The sequence below is a fragment of the Saccostrea echinata genome, unplaced genomic scaffold (assembly GCF_033153115.1).
Source record: "Saccostrea echinata isolate AGI-Se365-2 ecotype Australia unplaced genomic scaffold, CSIRO_AGI_Sech_v1 ptg000016l, whole genome shotgun sequence".
Taxonomy (NCBI): Eukaryota; Metazoa; Mollusca; class Bivalvia; order Ostreida; family Ostreidae; genus Saccostrea; species Saccostrea echinata.
The window spans coordinates 27,880,001-27,902,176 of NW_026889765.1; the positions used below are offsets into that span (position 1 = coordinate 27,880,001).

At 33.2% G+C, this 22,176-nt stretch overlaps 1 protein-coding gene across 1 annotated transcript in view; it reads right to left on the reverse strand.

The window, feature by feature from the left end:
* Positions 1-17,218, reverse strand: part of LOC133188616 (uncharacterized) — an 18,346-nt gene extending 1,128 nt beyond the window's left edge. The window contains exons 1-4 of the mRNA XM_061324112.1: positions 17,125-17,218; positions 10,582-10,702; positions 1,639-1,709; positions 1-1,223 (exon numbers count right to left, since the gene is read on the reverse strand). The exon at positions 1-1,223 is cut by the window's left edge and continues 1,128 nt beyond it. Of these exons, the coding sequence (XP_061180096.1) occupies positions 1,009-1,223; positions 1,639-1,709; positions 10,582-10,702; positions 17,125-17,194 (477 nt within the window). The 5' untranslated portion in view covers positions 17,195-17,218 and the 3' untranslated portion in view covers positions 1-1,008. The remainder of the gene's footprint in view (positions 1,224-1,638; positions 1,710-10,581; positions 10,703-17,124) is intronic.
* Positions 17,219-22,176: the final 4,958 nt, after the last annotated feature.

The window sequence follows — 22,176 nt, forward strand, 5'->3', positions numbered from 1 at the left end:
TTCTGTATATATATGACTAATAAAGGTTTAATTCTTCTTGAGAAGAAGATTTTTAAAGATATTTCCTATGTTACATGTATGATCAGGCTCTATAGGTTTTCAGTTTACTCTGTCTGATTTAATCATTGGAATGATTATTAAGACTGCTTTGTCTGAGGGTTAATCACACAGTACTTAATTTTTTTCTCTTATCTAGAGACGGGGACTGTGTGAATGTACTATTTGTACCATGTTTCTTTTCTAGGTTCCTACATGTATTTATAGATAAGAACTGGATGTCTCAATCTTCTTCAGATTAACTACACCCAGAACTTAACATTAATTCCCAAGGATACTTGCCACTGGTGCTTATAACTTTCATACTTTTATTTTGCTCTTACCCTTCTTTATTGCTTATTTAACGGCCAACTTCTTCTCCTAGCTTCTGAATACCTAATTTCCCAAAGCTTTGCCTTATATACCCTTTGGCTGGTCCATTCCAAGAGTTGTCAAGTCATTCCACTATTTGAAGTCTTCAGTTTAACACAAATGTCTCTTAACCATTACACCTATATATTCCTATGTAAAACTCTTACCCACTGTTGTGGCCTTGCTCTACCCTCGGGGGTCATGAATTGAAGAAACTTGAATCTTGTCTACTTTAGAATACTTCCATATTAATATGACTAAAAATATAATGGCTTAGCTGTTCTTGAGAAGATTTTTAAAGATATTTCTTATGTATTCCTATAGTAAATCTTGACGCCCTCTTGTGGTCCTCCTCGAAGCCCAGGGGTCCTGAATGGAACAAACTTCAACACTACCTGAGGATACTTCTATTATAATATGACTAATCTTGGCTTTGCTGTTCTCGAGACGATTTTTAATGATATTTACTATAAAAAGTGAATGGGTTCAGCGCTGTTTGATTGGAAAAAACGTAATTATTTGTTCTTGTACAACTTCACTGATACATATCACAAATACAGGGACAATATAGATGACAATATCATTTTTCTCTTTCCTCGTCTACAACTTTACTTTGTAATCTGTCGTATCTTGCGGCAATGCACCCGGTGTACCGTAACCTTGTCCATTTGTTTGAGGTTGTCCGTAACCTTGCTCGTAAGTTGGAGGTTGTCCGTAAGCCTGAGGTTGTCCATATGTTTCTTGTGCGATTGCAACTTCTGGCTGTTGTTGTCCGTAGACAACTGGTGGAGGCGGTTCCTGGCTCTTTTGGTAACCTGTACAAGTAGGATAAACTTATCATCAGGCTAGGGCAATTTCCTTCCTTTTTCTTTCTTTTTTTTCCTTTTTTTTTTTTTTTTTTTTTGCATTTCGTGCATATAATGTTTCAAAATGTAAAATGTCAAACGAGGGTTCTTTTTTCCACAGAAATTATACTTTTCAGACAAAAGATTACTAATGTAGGCGTTTCAAGTCTTTTTGGAACATGAAAATGAAAATCAAAGAAATATCGTTATGATAAATGTTCTATAAATTTTAGTTTATGCACCATCAAAACATAGCAGTATCTTGTTGAACATAAACACTGAATATAGATGTATTGTTAGATTTGTCTTTTTTATTATCATGTTGGCTGGAATTTCAGACGATCATAATTAAATACGTAATACGAAAACGAACATTGATACTTACAGCAACGCTTACAGCATCCAATAATGCTTAAAAAAAGGACCACTGCACCGATGATAGGACCAACTATTGACCTAAAAAAGATCATGCATATCTACCATTACCTGTGTAAGAGCCAATCTCTGTAATGACTTGGGTCCGTCGTCATAAAACTTTAAGAATTCTCAAAAAAAAAATCTCAACTCAACTCTTGAGAATTACTCAGCTAAGAATATTCTCAAAACCGCCGTCATAAAACGACTTAAAAATATTCTTAGCTAAATAATTCTCAAGAGTTGAGTTGAGAATTTTTTGGAAATGAAAATTTTTCGATGTTTGAAGTGGCCTTGTGGAGCTCTTTGGCGCCAGAAAGGTAAGAATATATGTGTAGTTACATGTAAATAAAAATAAATTTTTCATCGTCTGCTTTACATTCTATACATACACATACGTTTTACAACACAATAGACAAAAAACGGGGACAGACTTGGGGAGTGATGAGGAGGTTGCCCTCATTGAAGAGATCAGATCGAGGGCAACCACACTTTTTGGGGCATTGAAAGGGAGCGGAGTTAAGGGGAAGGTAAATAAATAAAAGAAAAAGAATGGCAGTCATGATCAATTGCCAACAAACTAAACTCGTAAGTAGTTTGTTTAATGTAGATTCATTGAGTAATTTATTTTTTAAATATAATTATCATTTTTCAGCTTTAGACTATCAAAAACGGGTTAAGAATATACAGACTTTTACTATTTAACTAACATTAAACATACATATACTTTCATTTGCATATTATATCTTGTAAATCGGTCATCACTAATTGTTCAATCAGCTGTAGAAAATAACGGCAGCTGAAATACGATCACGTTAATACCTTTCTCACAAGATTAGAAAATGGGAAATGGGATTTTCCATTCTTAAGTTATTTCTATTTTTAGATCCACGCTCAGATAAACATGAAAATGGGAGTGGATCAAATATTTAAGCATTGTTATATTTGCAGACAATTTGACACCAGAGAGTTGGGAGGAAATCAAGAAAAAATGTTATAATATCAAAACAAGAAGTAAAGACTGTTAACTTCCTATACATTTTAGCAGAGAAATAATTATTACAAGTATTTTCTTTTATAATTGTAAAGAGTGAAAAAAAATAACTTCGAGCAAATACACAATAAATATACATATATACGCAATCTTATTCCCTGTTCCTTAAAAAAATGCCATCACAGTCCCTGAAAATGTCCAAGAAGAAAACGCAGGGATAAATGCACAAGGTAATGTGATTTGTTCTTAATTATGTAAATATTATGTATATGGACTGGAAAATTAGGACAAAAATTTAACGTGACAATGCACAATGATGTTGATTATTAGTTTAGTGAATGTTTATCTGTCAAATTCTTCGTGAAAAGACAGAAATAAAGAAAGTCTTCCTATGCAGTTCAAGCTTCAATTCTCAAAACAAGAATTCTTTAAGATTCATTTGACAAATAATTTTGCAGATTGAGATTCTTCATCTAACACCCAATTGCAAGAAAGGCAAGATGTAGAAATGTCATCTGCTAGACATAAAAGAAAGGAAAAGAAAGGTTTGTCAGCAAAATGTAGCACGTACTTCTCTCTCTCTCTCTCTCTCTCTCATATCAAAAAAAAAAGAAAAAAGGGTTCAATTACATAGATTTTATTTTATAGTTTATAATATATATAAAAAATAAATGTAGTTAAACAAAGACAGTCCAATATCTGTTTCAGTATGATGTAGCATATTTTTTATTTTAAAAATCTAAATTGTATAACTTCTTTTCAATCTGCTGATAATTAGTCAAAGCTTTAAAACACAAATTGAAATAGTACAAAGCAGTATTTAAGCGATTTTTTTCAGCAGTGGAACACTTGTCTATTGAATCATTTCTAAATGATCAACAAAGAAGATGAAAAAATGTTAATATACCTGTAATACGTAAAGCCAATTGAACGAAAATAAAGAATTAAAAAAAAACAACTTAAATTTTAGATATAACGCTTTTGTAATTTAATCAAACAGGTGAACCCAATAAAAGAAAACTCGAAGAGTTGGAAGAAAGAAATTTAAAGCTTGACAATGAAAGATTAGAGGAGGAGATCCTTAAGGTGAAACAAGAGAGGAAGTCCTGAACATCCAGAAGGAGGTACTCACCCTGAAGAAGCAGAGGCTTCTGTTAGACATTCAAACAACATAACCTGAAATGTTGGTCCATATTTCATCAGAACTTTAAATATGCTTTTATTTCACCTTTATTTAGCTCATATGAACCAAAAGTTTAAACAAACTTTTCTGATCACTGTTGTCCATGACGTCTGCCTATAGCTGTCTGTCCTTCTGTCTGTCCTTAAGGTGTTGTCATGGTTACTAAAATAGAAATTTATGGGATTTTTCTTTCAAATTGATACTCTTCTTAGAGTTTAATTCTGATTTCAATAAGACTTTGTACACAAGTAGACTATGCAGTAGAGCTACAATCTTATCAGACTTCTGGTTTTAACAAATCAAGTAGTGCAGATTCAAGTTGGTTTGAATTATGTGAACATTGTGGCCCATGTGTCTCTTTTATCCTTGGAATTTCTGAAATAAAATACATGTACATTGAGAGAGAGAGAGAGAGAGAGAGAGAGAGAGAGAGAGAGAGCAAAACTGGACCTCTTTTCATAAAAAAGTTCATAAATTAAAAAAATTTCTCTGACTTGGCTTAATTTTATACCTGATTTAAACTAGGGACACTAGATCTAGTTTGCATTAATATTTCTTCTAGAAAAATCCCTGTGTAATTGCTGCTCTCTATAATACCCCATCGCTGCGGACTTGTCCAGGTTCCTGAATATTTTGCTGGATGCAGGCAGCAACATCAATGTTTGTTAAATTCTGCTGCACACAAATATCTCCTCTGTCAATTCCTAGATTATGGAGTATTACACAAGCTGTAATGAACTGTACTGCTTGGTCTGGGGATACCCTGAACCCGATTTGGAGAGGTTGGAATCTCCTCTTCATGATGCCAAAGGTCTGTTCAATCAAGACACGAGTCTGGCGTAGACTGGCATTATACCTCTCCTCAGACTGTGTCGCCGGTGCTAAATAGGGTGTCATGAGGTATCTTGTAAGGGGGTACTCAGAATCTCCAAGCAGAATCCCGTCATGTAACCCTGAATATTAAAAGAGGGTATAAATGCATGCTTAAGTCAAACTAGTACATAATCAATGCAATTCAGGAAAAGTATTCATATAGAGAAACATATTACATGTACATTGTAGTTACATTATATAATTTGAAGATGTACCATATTTTCAAACTGTTGGTAAAGGTGTGAATTTCTCCAAATTCTCGAACTGTGACATGATCCAGGCCACCTGGCACAAAGTGAGGTCACCTTGAAGGTGGGACCATCTAAAGAAATCCATGTATTTAAACATATATTTTAAAAATATTATATGTTAATAATTATTTATTATTCTAATTTCCTTTTTATGATTAATTTTTGAAATACAGCTGTAACTGACATCCCTCATTAAATTAAAAAGGTCTGATGTCTATTCATAATGCCAAAGAAACTGAGCTTCTACAATGAAATATTATGGTCAAACCAACTTAATATATATTCTAACTACTATATAAAAAATCGGAAGTTTAATCCTTTTAAATTTAAAAAAAAAATTTAAAAGGATTAAACTTCCGATTTTTTAAATACATGAACATTGAGGCTATGGAATTCCTTCCTGTTCACATAATCCGGTTCATTCAGTGATGGAGCTTGAATTCTTATCTGGGTTCCATCAATACAACCCAAAACTTTGGGAAAACCTGTCCATGAAATAATAATTGTTTCAACTTTAATTATATGAGGACATTAAAGGTATGAGGGTTGTATGGCTAAAATATTGGAATACAAATTACATGAACATTTATTTACTTATTTCTAGCAAGAACAACCCAAACCATTTCTGTATTTTTTTAACAATACATATGTACCTTAAACTCATTTAAAATTCATATATCAAAGTAATTAACAAAAATATTTATTTCATTTTTTGCTTTCTCTTTTTTTTAAATTGCCATTATTGATGATTTTCTTACAGAAAATACCCAGCCCACAATCATTTAACTTGCTTTTTTTTCTAACACAGCAGTAAAAACATAGAGGATATATAAATGGAAATAAGAAAAACAATTATTTGAAAGAAAACAAAGTTTTAAAAAAATTAACAGTAGTAATTTTTTTCAAATGTGCTACAAGAATTTAAATTAGTATTTATTTTGCACTAAGTATTGTTAATATATATAGTTTTAATATCATTACACTCTATTGTCAACGTTGACAAATAACAAACAGAACAGCTTTGTTTTGAAAGTTTGTGTTGAATCCACCACCTAATTACACTATTGCACTAAATACAGTTATGGTCCTTAGTGGAACTCTTCCTATCTTCTGTAAATGCCGACGGGAAAAATGCAATTGACTGTAAGGGGATTTTTCATAAATTTACAGAAAAGTAAGTATTCTTTCGAGTGTTGTTGTTTTTTTTTACTTAATTGTTGTTTTTGTAATCTTTCAGTCATGTAGTGTATTTAAAGATTTGCATATATCTCACTAAAAACAAAGAACGATTTTTGCAGTATTTTCCCCCCAAATTATAGGTCTTACCCGCAATTCTTCTGAATCCTTCCTTGACTTTGGTCGCTATTTCACCTACAGGAAATTTTATCAGATTGTTAAAAACTTCAATGATGGCCCTCTCTACCGCTTTAACAACCTTTCCAGTCGTACATTCTGAAACGTTAAGACTGTCTCTAATAAGTCTTAAGTGTGCCCCTGTAGCCACGAAACGGAGAAACAGTAGAACCTGGATCAGTGGAGGAATGGGTCGGTTCCTGGCAGTATCTGCTTGAAGATCGTCACTGACACCATTTACAATATAAAGTATGGTACCAAATCAAATATTTGAGAATAAACAGAGTTGGAGAATTTTTATTTTACTCAACTTTTTTATGACGGCCGCTGAGTCTGAGAATTTAGGATTTGAGAATATTCTCAGACTTGAGAAGATTCTCAGACTTAAGTATGTTTTATGACGGCGGACCCTGGTTGTGCGCTGCTGATTTATTCCATTATTTAGCATTATTGCAATGCATATATTACATCAGTGTCGGGAGTTTATAGAAGGACGGCTAAATTTGACCTGAGCATAAGGAAGTTGCTCCCAGCTGTCTCAAAGAAAACAGTATAAATTTCATCTCGAAAAAATACCCGTATATTTTTGAACTTTTATTATCTCTCTAGCAGTACATGTACATCCTTGTTTCAAATCCTTCAAATTTAATATGTATCTACAGATCTACAGGTATTGAATACTTCCTTGATTTATGCTGTACATTTGTAAACCCGATGAGGACGGGATGTCACAAGAAGAAAAAAAAATTTCGCCCGCACCAACTATTGTTAAATATTGATGGATCCCTTCCTGTAAACACTTTTGATTTCCGAAATTCCGATATGTTTCTGAGCAATTGAAAGCGTTCGTACTTTGTGCATGTATACCTCTGTCACTTTAGTAGTAGTAACGAGACAAAATACTGGGAAGAATATAGAGGGATTAATATATTTCCGGGGCTTTATAAACTTAAGTGGCATAGCTACTATGTATGCTTGCATGTCAGAGCATCCAGATTACAAAAAATAAAAGAAAGAAAGAAAAAGAAAAGAAAAAGGAAGACTAATACAAAATTCTTTGAATAGAGAAGTTCAACGTATTTTAATAAATTTATTTCAGTATTCAAAGATAAATTCTTTTGCATTATCCTCACACTGCACATTCCGAGACTCGATCTAACACTCCTAAATGTCACTTTCTGTTGAGCCCCACCCCCGACCAGCTGGGGGAAGGGTTTAATGCTGCCCCATACCCCTTAGCTTAAATCAGAAAAGCATCCACATTATATTTACCTAGCTACGCCACTGAAATAAATATCTATAACATTATTCATGTTCTCAGTACTTTAGTTGTACTCTTGAAAGTTTTCGTCATTTTCCACCGACCTTAATATCAACATTTCCATCAATAAGAGAACAAGAAAGGTCCAGGGCAAATTGCTAATAACGCACCTACATGTAGATGCTTTCTATTGGTAGATACTTGTACAATTTGAAGGCATTTTTGAGGCGAAATCATCTCATTTTTACACTTAATGAAAGTAAATTAAATTATCAGGCCCGTAGAACGCGGGGCCCCCACTTTTTTCTGAGTATAGTATTCAGGTAAATTCAAACGTCGAATTTAGTTTTATTCACAAACCGAAAGAAGCAGAAAAAAGACTTAAAAGATTTTTTTTTTTGGTTACATATGATTACATTTGAACCCCCCCCCCCCCACCAACATTTGTAACACGTGTGCATCGTTTGCTAGCCTCCCCCCAGCTATTCCGCTAAATCTATTTTCGTAATAAACATCTTATTTGAAATTACTTGTCACATTTATGACAATTTCTTGTTTTTATGCACTTGAAATAATAAAATGTCTGTAATTGAGTTCGTCTCACAGCAACATTGAGAATATATATAATTTAACGAGTTTCTCGTTTTTGGTCTTTGATCTCTGATTATTATTGATTTAAATATTTTTTTTTTAAATGTATGGTAACGTAAGAGTTATCTCAATATTTTTGTATCCAGATCATTTAGATTATACAGAATAAATGCATTTATTTGTCGAAATAACCTTTTTTCTAGGCGAGGATTGGGACTTATTTAGATAAGTCGTTTTCCTAGCAAAAGGAAATAACGTTTCCATAAAATAGTGTTGAATATAAAATAAGAATACCTTTTAATTTTGCTACCTTCTCTCCTTTTAATGAGACATTTACAAGCTAATGGGCAAAAAGCCAAAAAAAAAAAAAAACAAAAAAAAAAAAAAAAAAAAAAAAAAAAACAAACAAAAAAAAAAAAACAAAACAAAACAAAACAAATTAGAAAGAAATACATTTTCAGCTAAATTATTACGTTAAAAACGTTTCTTATTTTTCATTAAAGAAATAAACAACAATGTTAAAAAGTTCACTGGGAAATGAACTTGGTTGGTCATGTGATAAAATCCTGTGAAGCTCGAAGGGCTTCTGAGTAGATTTGATCACGTACCAACCAAGTTCATTTCCAGTAAATTTTTTTAACATTGTTGTTTTTTACATACATTTACATTTGAGACGAATATTCCAAACAGAACTGCATATATTACAAGAACGGCCTGTCGTATTGCTTTGTAGGGACGCGCAATGACCTAGAAGCTTTTTGGTCTTTAAAGTTCGCCTCGCCTCAACATTTGAATATTTACATTGATGTTCAGCAGTCCAGTTCAGGATATCTCTGTTTATAATGAAAGGACAATGATCGCTACTGAGAATAATCTTACTATTATTGTATAAGTTCTTTATATATGAAGTCAAAAGTGGTGTTATCGTCCTCAGTTTACATACCTTCAAGGAACTTCGGGTTAAAAAGGTAAGCACGAACTTTACGCTAATTAAAAACATTCTTCTCACCGGAGAAAGATCTAATGACCATTTGTTGAATTTAGAAATCTATTTGTTTCAATAATTTAATCTTTTTCATCACTTAAACAACTTAGAAGTTCAGAAAACAGTTTTACCGTGACAGAAATATGTACATGTATACGCTAGATATCATCTCGCTGTGTGATTCGGTCACGCTATGACCTCTGACCCCCTAATAAGTTCATACAGAATTGAACATATTTTCTCTTCAATAGGTTCATCTAAGATAAATATTTGCAAATGTAAATATACTCTTTTACATTATGATTTTTTACTTTGCAAAATTACGCGGATTTTTTACGACTTTGACGTAATATTAGCAAAGGAGCTGACGTCATAACTCAGAAATTGAAATGTCATTCAATCTAATTAAAATTAGATTTGTATTTTTGCTCCTCTACTATACTCTTCAATACAAGATATTGTATTGAAATAATCGCATCATCTCGGGCCTTTCCGTCAGAGGTTGGAAAAACAACCTCGAATGTATTAAAATCACCGGATGTTAAAACTCCTATTTATTTAAGTATTGGATAGACGGAGTTGAAAGTCCCTTCTATAGTATATTTTAGGTAATATCTTTACATTCAATAAAGTTAAACTCCATACTCCACGGATAAGAGGTCTTCCCACATTTATTTCAATGTTTGTGAAAAGGGGGTTGTCATGGCGTCTGCGTAATACATTCGAGGTTGTTTCTCCGATAGTCGGAAAGGCCCGAGAAGTTGCAACTGGTATTGAAGCGTATAGTAGAGGAGCGAAAAAACAAGTCTAATTTTTATTAGATTGAGATGTCATTGTGTTCCTTATTTTCTAAGTTATACATCTAAATTATTACAATCAAGAATTAATCTTTAGACTATTGCTTATTATTAAAAAATATTAAAATAATTCTGTTACTTTTAAAAGAAAGTTCTGGCATATCAACTGCACAATTTTGACACACTTCTGGCAGTAAGAGGGTTAAAGAAATTTGCAGGGTTTGAGAATAATGACGCAATTCAGGACGTCATGGTACAAGGACTAGCGAGAAAACTGCACCATTTTATATATATTTCTTATAGATATGCAAACATCAAGGGTCCAAGTGAAATTTTAATTTTGAATTTTTTTTCAACTGAAACTGAGCAGTTTCATGGTTGGTGTTCAACTACTGATCTCTCCAGAATGTACAAGTTGTATCAGGTGATTTCTTTCAGCCTTATTTCATTCTTCCTAAACTATCTCAGGGAATTATTTTAGATTTTTCAGAAATTCACAGGGCAAAAAAGACCCCAAGCAAACCTTGTTCTTTTGCCAATGCATTCTTGATTTAATAAATAAGATTTGTGTATGTATTTTCTATTTCCCAAAAAATGCCCTAGCATTCTATAGCTTGTCTCCTTACCATAAACTTCTACATTTGATGGTTCCTGTGCAGACGGTACCACTTGGACAGCAGTATATTGTACCAGTGCAGCAATGGTAGCTTGATGGACACTGACTATCAGAATTACACGTCTCGTAAGCTAAAAGTGTATACATATGACTAATCAAATGGAGAGTGATGAAAGAAAAAAATTGACTTTAAATTGATTTCAAGAGGAACTGATGGCAATATCATGCGATGATTTATGATATGACTTACATTTTTATAGAAAGAGTGGCTATTATAGTTAAACATTTATTCAAATTTATCAAGAGTGAATCATTTTCAATATCAGGATATATGTATTATACAGTTATGGAATGGGTGCTCGGGAAATAGCAAATTTATGGTTCCCTAATGGAGGAAACTATAGTTTCCTGCCGAGGGGAACCATAAATTTGCTATTTCCCGAGCACCCATTCCATAACTGTTTTATTATACCGAAACAATCATGGGAGACTCAGAGATTTCTGTAACGATATAGAGGCATTTAATTAATCACAAATCCATGTGATTAAAAATATTGTAAGATAACTAATGCATCAATACCGAGGAAAATAAAATTATTAAAAAATATATAATATTTTCACTGACACTTCGAAGGATTATCGTTGTCTTCATTTTGCTAGAATTCCAGTATGATTTTGACATCGCATGTCGAAATGTTTTGACTTCATAGTTACATTGCTAATAACATTACGTCACAGACTCGAGATTCGTTAAAATTATTAATAAAAATTCATGATGGAGTAGTCCCAGGGAGTAGCTCCGATTTTTCAGGGAGTAGTCTTCAGATGAGGTATTTTATATATATATATATATATATATATATATATATATATATATATAGATATAGATATAGATAGATAGATAGATAGATAGATAGATAGATAGATAGATATCCTGCAACTACTCCTTGCATTGACCTAATAAAGGTAACAAATAAAAAAAAAACCAAAGCTTTATTCGGTTAATGCCCTAATAAAGCCTCGCGCATGTATTCCGACGTTCTAAAAGCATTGTGACGTCATATACATTGCAATGTTTAGGCCCTGGCGTCTTAGGCCACACCAATGTAATTTCTTGTTCTTGACATTTGATGAAAAAAAGTACGAGCGGGCAAGCGGTTAAAAAAATATTATTACTTTTTTGTAGGCAAATTTTTTAGGCGGAGCGTGAAAAATTTTGAGCGGAAAATTATATTTTTTTTTCTGATTTGCAGAGTATAAACAGATTTAAAATACGAAAATAGAGTGGAAATGGAATAGAAAATAGCATAGAATTTCCATGATGCGGGAAATCAAAATTAATATTATTTGTATAGTTTTGCTAAAATACGAGCGCGCGGGTCAGCCGAACAAAAATTTTTATTGGTGGGGCCTTAGTTTCAACTGCAGAGATGTACAGTATGATGCAATACAATATTATTATATTCGTACAAAATTGTGTCGTGTTAACATTCGCGTTTCGATCGACCTATTTATAGGGGAAATAAAGTAGTTTATAAATAGATTGGAAATTCGGTAGTTATTTATAACATTGTTTAATCATGTGACATTTCATGTGTCACGTGATTTTATTGTCGTCTGTTACGTAAACAAATCTGAACCAGCGGAAGCAAGATGGGGCGAAAAGGGAAGGAGTTGAGCAACAAGGTAAAAGAAATCGCTTGGAAGTTATTACAAGAAAGAAAAAACTATCAGCTACGTATTAGAAACATTGAATGTGTCCAGGACTACAATTGCAAGCTTTAAGAAGCGTGTAGAACGTCGAGGGTTTTTAGAAAACATCCCGAGACGAGGCAGAAAACCTATCGTGACAGCCCGAGACTAACTAAAGCTAGAAAGGTTCGTAAAAACCCACCGAAGAGAGAGTTTACAGAATATAACGGACTAATTCAATGAAAATAAAGAACGGCCAATATCTAAACAAGCTAAACAATTACATCTGCAAAAACATGGATTCGTGAGTTGGGTTGCAAAGAAAAAACTGGTAATTCGAGAGGTTAACAGGAGAAAGCGCTTATCTTGGTGTTGAAATAAGAGAAAACTCACAGTTGACAACTTCTTGAGAAAAGTTATAATCTCAGATGAATTCAAGATTATTATGGGACAAGACTCTCGTGTATATATTTGGAGAAAACGGGGGGAGGGTTGAAGGCCGGATTTGGTAGAGGCGCGGAAGACCAAATCATGTTACCAAGTTATGATCTGGGGATGTATCACTTGGCATGGAGTCGACATTATTTTTGAAGTGGATGGAAATATAAATGCTGATAAATATCAGAAAATCTTAGATGACATTTTGTGGCCAGATTTAGCTCGTCATTTTCCGACTGGAAGTTATATTTTCCAAGACGATAATGCTCCTGTACACCGTGCACGTTCAACGCAGGATTATTTGCACAGAAACGGCATTTCAACAATGAGCTGGCCAGTCCAGAGTCCAGACATAAACATAATTGAAAATCTATGGCTCCTTATTAAAAGAAAGCTTCAAGGAAGGATAGGGAGAATTGAGAACAAAGACCATCTCTTCCGTGAAATCCAGCGCATCTGGACCGACATAAAACAAGAGTATGTCAAGAGCATGTACAGGACCATTCCGAGACGGTTACTAAGTGTAATACGCTTAAGGGGTCACCTTACAAAGTACTAGGTAAGTTATTTTTGATTTCAATTTCTTAAATGAAATAAACAAGTTACAATGTTGACCTACTTTCATCGCGAATGTAAACACGCCGCAATTTTGTACGTATATATTGCATCATACTGTACCTAAATCGATTGAAAATAGCTCGTTTTGGAGGTCTGATTTAAAAATATATTGCAAGATAAAGGAAATACATGGATATTGTTTTAAGATATAAACTACATGTATACTTGGGCTCTGGTCGAAAAAGTGATAGAGGGCTCGGCAAACCCTCTATCACGTTTTCTTACCCTTGCCAAAATATCGTTTATATTTCAAGACACTAGCCTTGCATTATATATATATATATATATATATATATATATATATATATATATATATATATATATATATATATATATATATATATATATATATATATATATATATATATATTAAACAAATATAAAAAGAAAACACAAGAATCCTCCGTAAAGCTTTAGCGCTTTCATTAAAAATCTTCAGAAGATTTTTAATGAAAGCGCTAAAGCTTTACGGAGGATTCTTGTGTTTTCTTTTTATATTTGTTTAATATTGTAATCCGATTACTGAGACTTTATTTCAATTTTGGATATATATATATATATATATATATATATATATATATATATATATATATATATATATATATATATATATATATATATATATATATATATATATATATATATATTAGGGATGGCAACGAATATTCGAACATTCGAATATTCATTCGATGAGTTGATATTCGAACATGAATTTAAGATTCGAATATTCGGTGTTTTTCAGATTTCATAAAAAGAAGTACTGATTAATAAATTTTGATTAGAACAGTGCTGGATTTATCCCTATTTAATTTACTAGCGATCAATTTCGATCGCCTGATTTCTTTCACTACTTTCTTTGTTTTGAGTAAGGTGTTAAAGAATTGTACAATAATGCTTTATGTATAATACAGTAAGGTGTTCAAGAATTGTACAATAATGCTTTATGTATAATACAAAACGTACTTTCATAGTTTTTATTAGATACGATCGGATCTAGAATCGAGGACAACAAAATGAAATCTTAGAATGTCTTAGAATGAAGAGTATACTTATCAAAATAAAATTAAATGATCGCTGAATGAATGTCCGATAGAATTAGTCTGTAATTAATATTGTAAAGGGCTTAATTTCAGAATAAATGTGTAAATTACTTGATTATCTCGGGTTGTACATAATCCTGAATTTTATATTCATTATCGGGAAATTAGTTAATTACCTAGAAAAATTGTCTATGGAAATATTTGTTTACACTGTATCAAAGATTATAATCATATCTCTTATTAGGCAGATAATTGTAATTTATTACACGTATTGAATCTGAACAGTATACCGTTACGACTATCTTGCCTTTGGTAAGACGACTGGTTCCTCAGTTAGAGCTACTATAAATACACATGTTTCATTTGTTAAAATTATACTTTTCTACATTTAAATCAATTATTTATTTCAAACATTGACAAATACCAAATGGAATTTCTTACTGTACATCCACAAAAGTATTCATACAATTTTACTTCCAATTTAAAATACCTACGCTAAACCTTTCATGAGAGAAGGATGATGCATATCTAAAATAAACCAGATTTTATTTATTTTATCGAATATTCGAATATATTCGAATACTTTCATTGAATATTCGAATATGAATTATTGACAAAATTGACATCCCTATATATATATATATATATATATATATATATATATATATATATATATATATATATATATATATATATATATATATATATATTAGGGATGGCAATCGATTGCTAATCGGTTAACTGCAAGACGTTCCCACCGATTAACCGGTTAATCGTATCGAAATGCACGTTTTCTTGGCAATTGTTTTTCAAGTAGCTCTGTCCATATACACAAATAGACCCAAATAAGACAATAGAAGTTAAAACATTACATTAGTCTTGATTCTGGATCAGAAAAACTACAGGTATCTAAATTTCAGTAGTCAAGAAAAAATTGAGAAAGCCATAAAAAAAGCCTAAGGAATCTTTGATAATTTTCCAGAGCAGATGTCACAAAAGTTCTTTCTGCATTTACACTATGATAATCAAAACTACATGTTAACTCTATACCCCTTAATTAACGATGTTTATTTAATATTTGAATTGGATTGAAAACTGAAAACCACAAAGACGCCAATTCACAGTGCTCAATGATTCAATTTTTATCATTAAAGAATTACAAGACAGTCGGAGTAACGACATGGAGTTTTCGCAGTACTGTGAATCATCATTGTTCGTGGGGGATCAATGTTCGTGAATTTCGTGGGTAACCCTTACCCACGAATTTACATCCCCACGAACAATTTTTTTGTAAACGTACTGATTAATTAAATCTACCAAATAAACGAGCTGCCCTCGAAATTACATCCCCACAAACCAATAAAATTTTGCTTGCCCACGAACACTGACCCCCACGAATTTAAATGATTCCACAGTAATTAACACTGTACATAAACTGACCAATTACGTTACGGTCTCCATCTGGAGATTCATAATTACATGTATGTCCAAATTAGATTCGTTAAATCCTAAATGATCATTCTTTATGCAGAGATTTTTTTTTTAAATAATTTTTTTAATAATGTGTTCAATTTAAGAAATATTTTATTTTTTTCCGATTACCGATTACAGATTTTCTAATCGATTGCCATCGTTCCGACCGAGTAATCTGTTAACCGGTTACAAATTGCCATCCCTAATATATATATATATATATATATATATATATATATATATATATATATATATATATATATATATATATATATATATATATATATATATATATATATATTCCCCAATCTATCAATCGATTTTCTGGCTGTAGATCTGTAGCTCTCTGGTTGAGAAAATTCGGACAAATAAACGAAAGAGCTACAGATCCAAACGTTGTAAAAACCTTCGATTTACGCTGCCGCTTTATCGCATAAAATACAAGAAATAATACCCGAAACGAACGACAAAAAAGCGGGGGCGTAAATCGAAGGTTTTTACAACGCTTGGATCTGTAGCTCTCTGGTTTGTCTGTCAGAATTTTTCTCAACCTGAGAACTACAGTTCTCCAACTTTCGATTTTCCTTAGCAAACTCTTCAAGAGCAAACAATTACTTCAATTCAAATTCATTTTCAAAATATGACCTCAAAGATCAATTTAATAATCAGAATTTGTAGAATGAAGTTCCAAAAGCGTAACCATTGTTTTACTATGACAAACTCAATGAAATTAGCACAGTAATGATAACTATGCATTTTACATCTCTAATTAATCGTGTCATGTTAAGATATTGCACAATACTTAAAAAATGACAAATGTTTATTCTTGTAAAATGGCCTTATAGTATTGTATAATTACACATGCATAATAATAATTTTTACAAATTTTACATGTCATGGTCGAAGAAATAGAATATTTTAGTTGGCATTACCTTTTCCGATAATTAATTCCGCGAGAAAATATATTTTAACGAAATCATTTTAGCTGTGTAAAGTAGGTTACTAGGAATAATTAATTAACATATATAAAATATTTATAACACTTAGAATTTTATGATTGATCTTTTCCCTGTAAATATCCACAACTGAAATAAGATTCTCTTGCCCGATATCATTATTAAGTAGATCTTAACTTAATAAATAATAACACACTAACAAATCAATTTAATTGAATCAAATTCAAACTTTTTATCAGAATAAATTAATTTCTTTATAACTGGTTCATATATAGGCGATGAATGAATTTGAATTAAACATAAATTTAAATTTAAAACTGTAAGACTAAGTCTTACCGTCTGTTATTGGAAAAAGGTAAATAAAACCAAATATTAGAATCATCAACACAAATTTGTAGGTATCCATTCTTAATGTCGAACTATACTTTGAATTCGATGGCTTGATTTCGTAATAACTTATTCACGGGGATCATTATTGTGGAATTCCCAAGGTGAAGGCATCTTATCTGCGTAGTAAAAGTTTGCTTATCAATCAAAAAAAAAGTTAATTAAAAAGTTAAATTGTACGTCGCTGTTTGTTTTGTGCATATTTGTGATGTAGATGTATGTTATGTATAAGTTAAAAAAAAGGGCAGTGCACTGCATTTCAAACTCAACTTACATATCACGTGAACGCATTTTTTGCCTTAAAATATTTTTTTTGCATGATAGCATGTATATCAAAATATTGCAACAAAACATTCTGTCTTGAAATGAATCTATTAATTTTCCAAATGAATATAGGTGTATTGGTTAAACACAAAACTTATAGGGGATAGAGCATAGTTCTCTGTATTGTAGTGCGTAGGCGCATTATATTTCTAAAACAATTAACACATCTTTATCGTTATACGGAGGAGTTTTTCATTAAAGGACTGGATGTGCATTTGTTCCATTACCAAACTGGTTTGTAGAAAAAACAAAATAGGTATCTGCTCGGTATTATCTCTTTCAGGGGACTTTGAAAATTTCATCAAGAACTCAAATTTGTGATCCACGATAATTCAGGTAGGTTACTTTTTTAAAAAAGCGCCAGGAAATTCACCATAAAAACTTATTGTGTGGATCCGAGGGTTTTGATTCAAAAGAAACTAATCATTTTTCCCCAATAGGTTATTAGATAATAAAGGTAGGACTTACATGAAAAAAAATAGAATGGCCTTCCAAACAAGAATATGCTGCGTGTTTCATAAAATCTGTCCCCATTCGCTGAAAAATCTTCAATTTTTTTTTACATTTTTAAAATTAAAATTTTTGGACCCCAGTAAACATTCTTGCAATACCTTCGCGACAAAATATGCAAATGTTCGCAGCAAACATAGTCACGGACCGCAAAATGTGCCAATACATAAGGAACACATTGTTGCCAAGGGAGCGAAAAAAACGCCCATCTCGGTACATATTGTCGCAGATGTTAATAATATAAGATAGGATAAGATTTATTGATACCAATTTGGGGCCTTCAGGGCATACAAGTAAAGAAAAATACACATAAGAAAAAAATCAAAATTGAAGATGATGATGATAATTACAGATGGGGGCAACCTATAATAAATGATTAAAAAAAAACATATATGTTCCCCCCTTTCAAGGGAAAATTAAATAACTTTTTAAAAAATGATTTATCATAAGATGTGTATTCAATATTTCTAAGTAATTTATATATAGGTACATTGATTGCAAAATGAATGCAATAGTTACAGTAAATCTGTGACTTTCTGAACAATCGTAATCTTTAAACTTTTAGGCATACCTAATTGTACATCTTTGACTTCATGTTAATCATAATGTTATAAAAAGAGTAAAGAAGGTAAGATCTGACAGCAGAACCTGTCTGGTTTACACGTCCACATAATTTAGTTTTAATGATTATACATGTCATGTTCGTTGATATGCATGTAGCAGGTATCGTTTTTGATTCTGTGTAAAGACAAAGATGTTTTCTCGATACATGTCTCCACAAAATTCAGATTTTTTTGCCAATTCAAATTTAATTTGGCATGTTTGAAAATTAATAAATAAATAAAATTGATACTGCCCATATCGAAATAAAGGACCCGATTTCCTAAAGGTTGTAAAGTCTCGTATAGATGTTATCGGGCATGCGCTGTAGTAAAACAGCCCAGTACCAAGTTTCCGAAAGGGAATTCCCCTACGAATTCTTGTTTCTCTTGATAATTGACCAACATCATGTTCGATTCCGGGTGCTCTTTATTATGTATGAGTTCTATACCTTTGAAGTCTATGGTAGAATCTTGTCAGAGTTGTTGTAATTCCTCTTCTTCGGTCACATATCGAGCTAAAGGTAATAAGGCGCTGAGCGAACTTTCCCCATAGATAATTTAAAAAGAGTTTGGCTATCGTTCTTCGAACCGATTTTTTTTATACTTAACAGGTCCATCCTGATACCTTCTCTTTCTAACGTAATCTAGTTTCTGTTCCTCCGTTTGAAAGTCGGGTGGGAATCTCGGAGCTTCCTCTTTGATCTTTCAAAAGGTATCGATGTAGGGTCTAAATAAACCCTTTTTACTTTCTGGAAAATGCCAAGGTATATCCCATGTCCAGTGCTTTGTGTAATTCGGTGGTCACCAAGGTGGCCGTGAGACTGCGTCCCTGGTCCGTGTGTTGACATCGATGTTTAGAGGTAGAGTCCTTTTGTTCTGCACAGGTTCGGCATAATGGAAATAATAACTTGCCTCCCGTGCGATAAGGTAAAACGGACTGATAAATGCCTCGGGGTGGTAACACCCGACAGTGAATGAGACCGATATAAGTTCTCAAGTCTGGAATTGGTCAGTATTGATCTGAGGATGGCCCAAAGGAAAAGGTATGTGATCTAACACGTAAGGGTATAAAAAACAGATGTCTACGTATCTCATATCACCATCCTCACAATATAAGCGAGTATCATTCGTCCGGCCTTCGAACAGGGCCTCTCGGAGGTTCAAAGGATCTGGAATCTAGGTGTCGTACATAATTTTGTAAAGCCACTTCTCTTTCCACTTGTTGATCGAATTCGTGTTCCCAGTACGGAATTTCCTCTAAGACCAAACTCCTTCTTCAAGTTTCCTTGTGTAATACCTGGTAAGTAAATTGTGCCCGGTGAGGATGATTTTCGGTCTGTAGATTAGGATAGCAAGTGGGACATCCGTGCCAATAGCATCCGTAAAATTCGTAGACGGTGTGAGTGGCTTCCTGGTATCCGATCTTGACTTCTCCCCCGTTTTTAGCATGATTTAGAATGTCGTACGTTACCTTCACTCTGTTGACTCATACAGGTAAGCCACCGACAGGCTTTGACGAATATTGACGAACTGGTTGATACTTCATGTTGGAAATGATGGCAATGGTATTTTCGGGGATGAATCCACGACGGTAAGCTAAATTGGCAGTACTGGCAAAAGTGACGGATTCCTGGAAGGAGTCTAGATAGCTCTTGAGTGTGGCTCTAAACTGGACATAGCATCGTCGAAAAATATCGACATCTGAAATACAATATCCTAAAAATTCCTTCTGGAAATCAAACACTTTTCCGGATTGTTGTTCGTACCAATCGTCTAAAGCCTGTCGGCAACTAATAGACATGTCCTCTGGACTGTAGAAAGCCGCTGGTGGATTAGGGCCCACGTAATTCTGGTTCTGTTCCGTCTTGAGCAAAAGGTAAAAAAGTTATACGAGGCGATGAATTTGCATGAATAAGATTTTAGTGCCTTTCTTGTTGATTGTAGGTTTCATGCAGGCGGAATGGACTAGGTAATCTAAAATGAACTGCCCGTTGTATCCTTTGAAATTGTGAGCAATGATGATTGCCTCGTCGTGTAATAAAGCGAATTTCTTATTTCCTGTGTCGGGCTGTAATCACCAGTTCATGAAGTGTTTTGAGGTATCTGGCCCTTTAAACACTTGTTGACGGGTCGACAATGAGGACAGGGATCTTCTATGGGTAAGTGCCCGCAATGCTGACATACGCGATGAGCCACATATAAATTAGGGTCGTGGATGCCGTTTTCATTGGTACATTCGAAATAGAGATAAATATAAAACTGAAATGTCTCTTTTCCCTTCTTTTTCTTCTGGGAGTTCAGTTATACGTAGCACTGATGATCCGTGTCTACAGTTTTCTTACAGATCTAACATTGTTTCTGTCCTCCGCATGGATGATGAGGGAGTAATTTTTGTTTTGCGTCCATTTCTGACAATGCTCGCATCGTCCCAAAAAACTGCATACTGTTGTTGTGGTATTTTTAGTGTGAGGCCGTAAATGATTTTGAAAACAAATTCTGCTTTGAAAAAATTCTTGTCAGCGATGGCACTGAATGTGGCTCCTGTCTGGAGGGCATGGGGTATCTGATAAACAGAAGGAGCATCGGTAAGGACATATAGTACGATGATCTGTGATGTTCCTGTTCCCCACATCGCAATGATCACAGTAATATGGGTTCCCGTCACACCCGGCATGGACAAAAGAGCATAGTAATGATTCTCTTCTAACAAAATGTTAAAACAAGTTCTGTCGCAGCTAGGTTAAGGACTCCCATATATACGCCAGCCCATGCGGAGGTTCGAAAAACCTATTATGACGTCACGTTAAATCAATACAAATGAATCTTGATAAATAAATACTATATGTTCTTTTTTAAACACACTCAAATACCTTCGTTTCTCATAAATATTGTAAAGATAAATGTATGTGCAACTTATCTTGCCATAATAGCACTTAGCGAATGTAGAATGAAAGCCAACTTGATCTCGCTGTACTTACTGAGATGACGTCATTTCTTAGTTTGACACGTAGTTTTTCTGTACTTGAGGCGTGGATCAAACTATTATCGTAGTTTGTAAAAATAGAAATAAATACGAAATCGGACCAAGAAAAGATATATTTTGAAATATATTAATCCACATTTTATTGTCAATCTAAATTGATAATGTTTAGACTTTATATTTAGTTGAACTTTTACGATCATTGTAGAAGTACATATACAAGTATGTTCTAATTTTAAACCTGTCGCGGGACGGACAAACAGCTGATGTAAGCGATGTCGCTTTGCCGAACTCAGAAGAGACCCGAAATATACAAGTGCAAACACCACAATTCACATTTATCAAAACTAATGCCATTAGAAAAATATTGAAATTGTATTCATTTTATCTAAATATTTTCATGCGTATAATTCATGGGCATCTTTACCCCATCTAAGGTCTCCGTAGCCTTTGTACATGGGCTCTATGCCGAGTTTAGAGGAAGTCGACTTAAACTGAAGTATTTTCAGTTAATAGCGGGGGCTAACACCTGTTGTAATTCCCCCATTCTTTGGGTCCACAAGACTGATGAATATCAAAGCCACT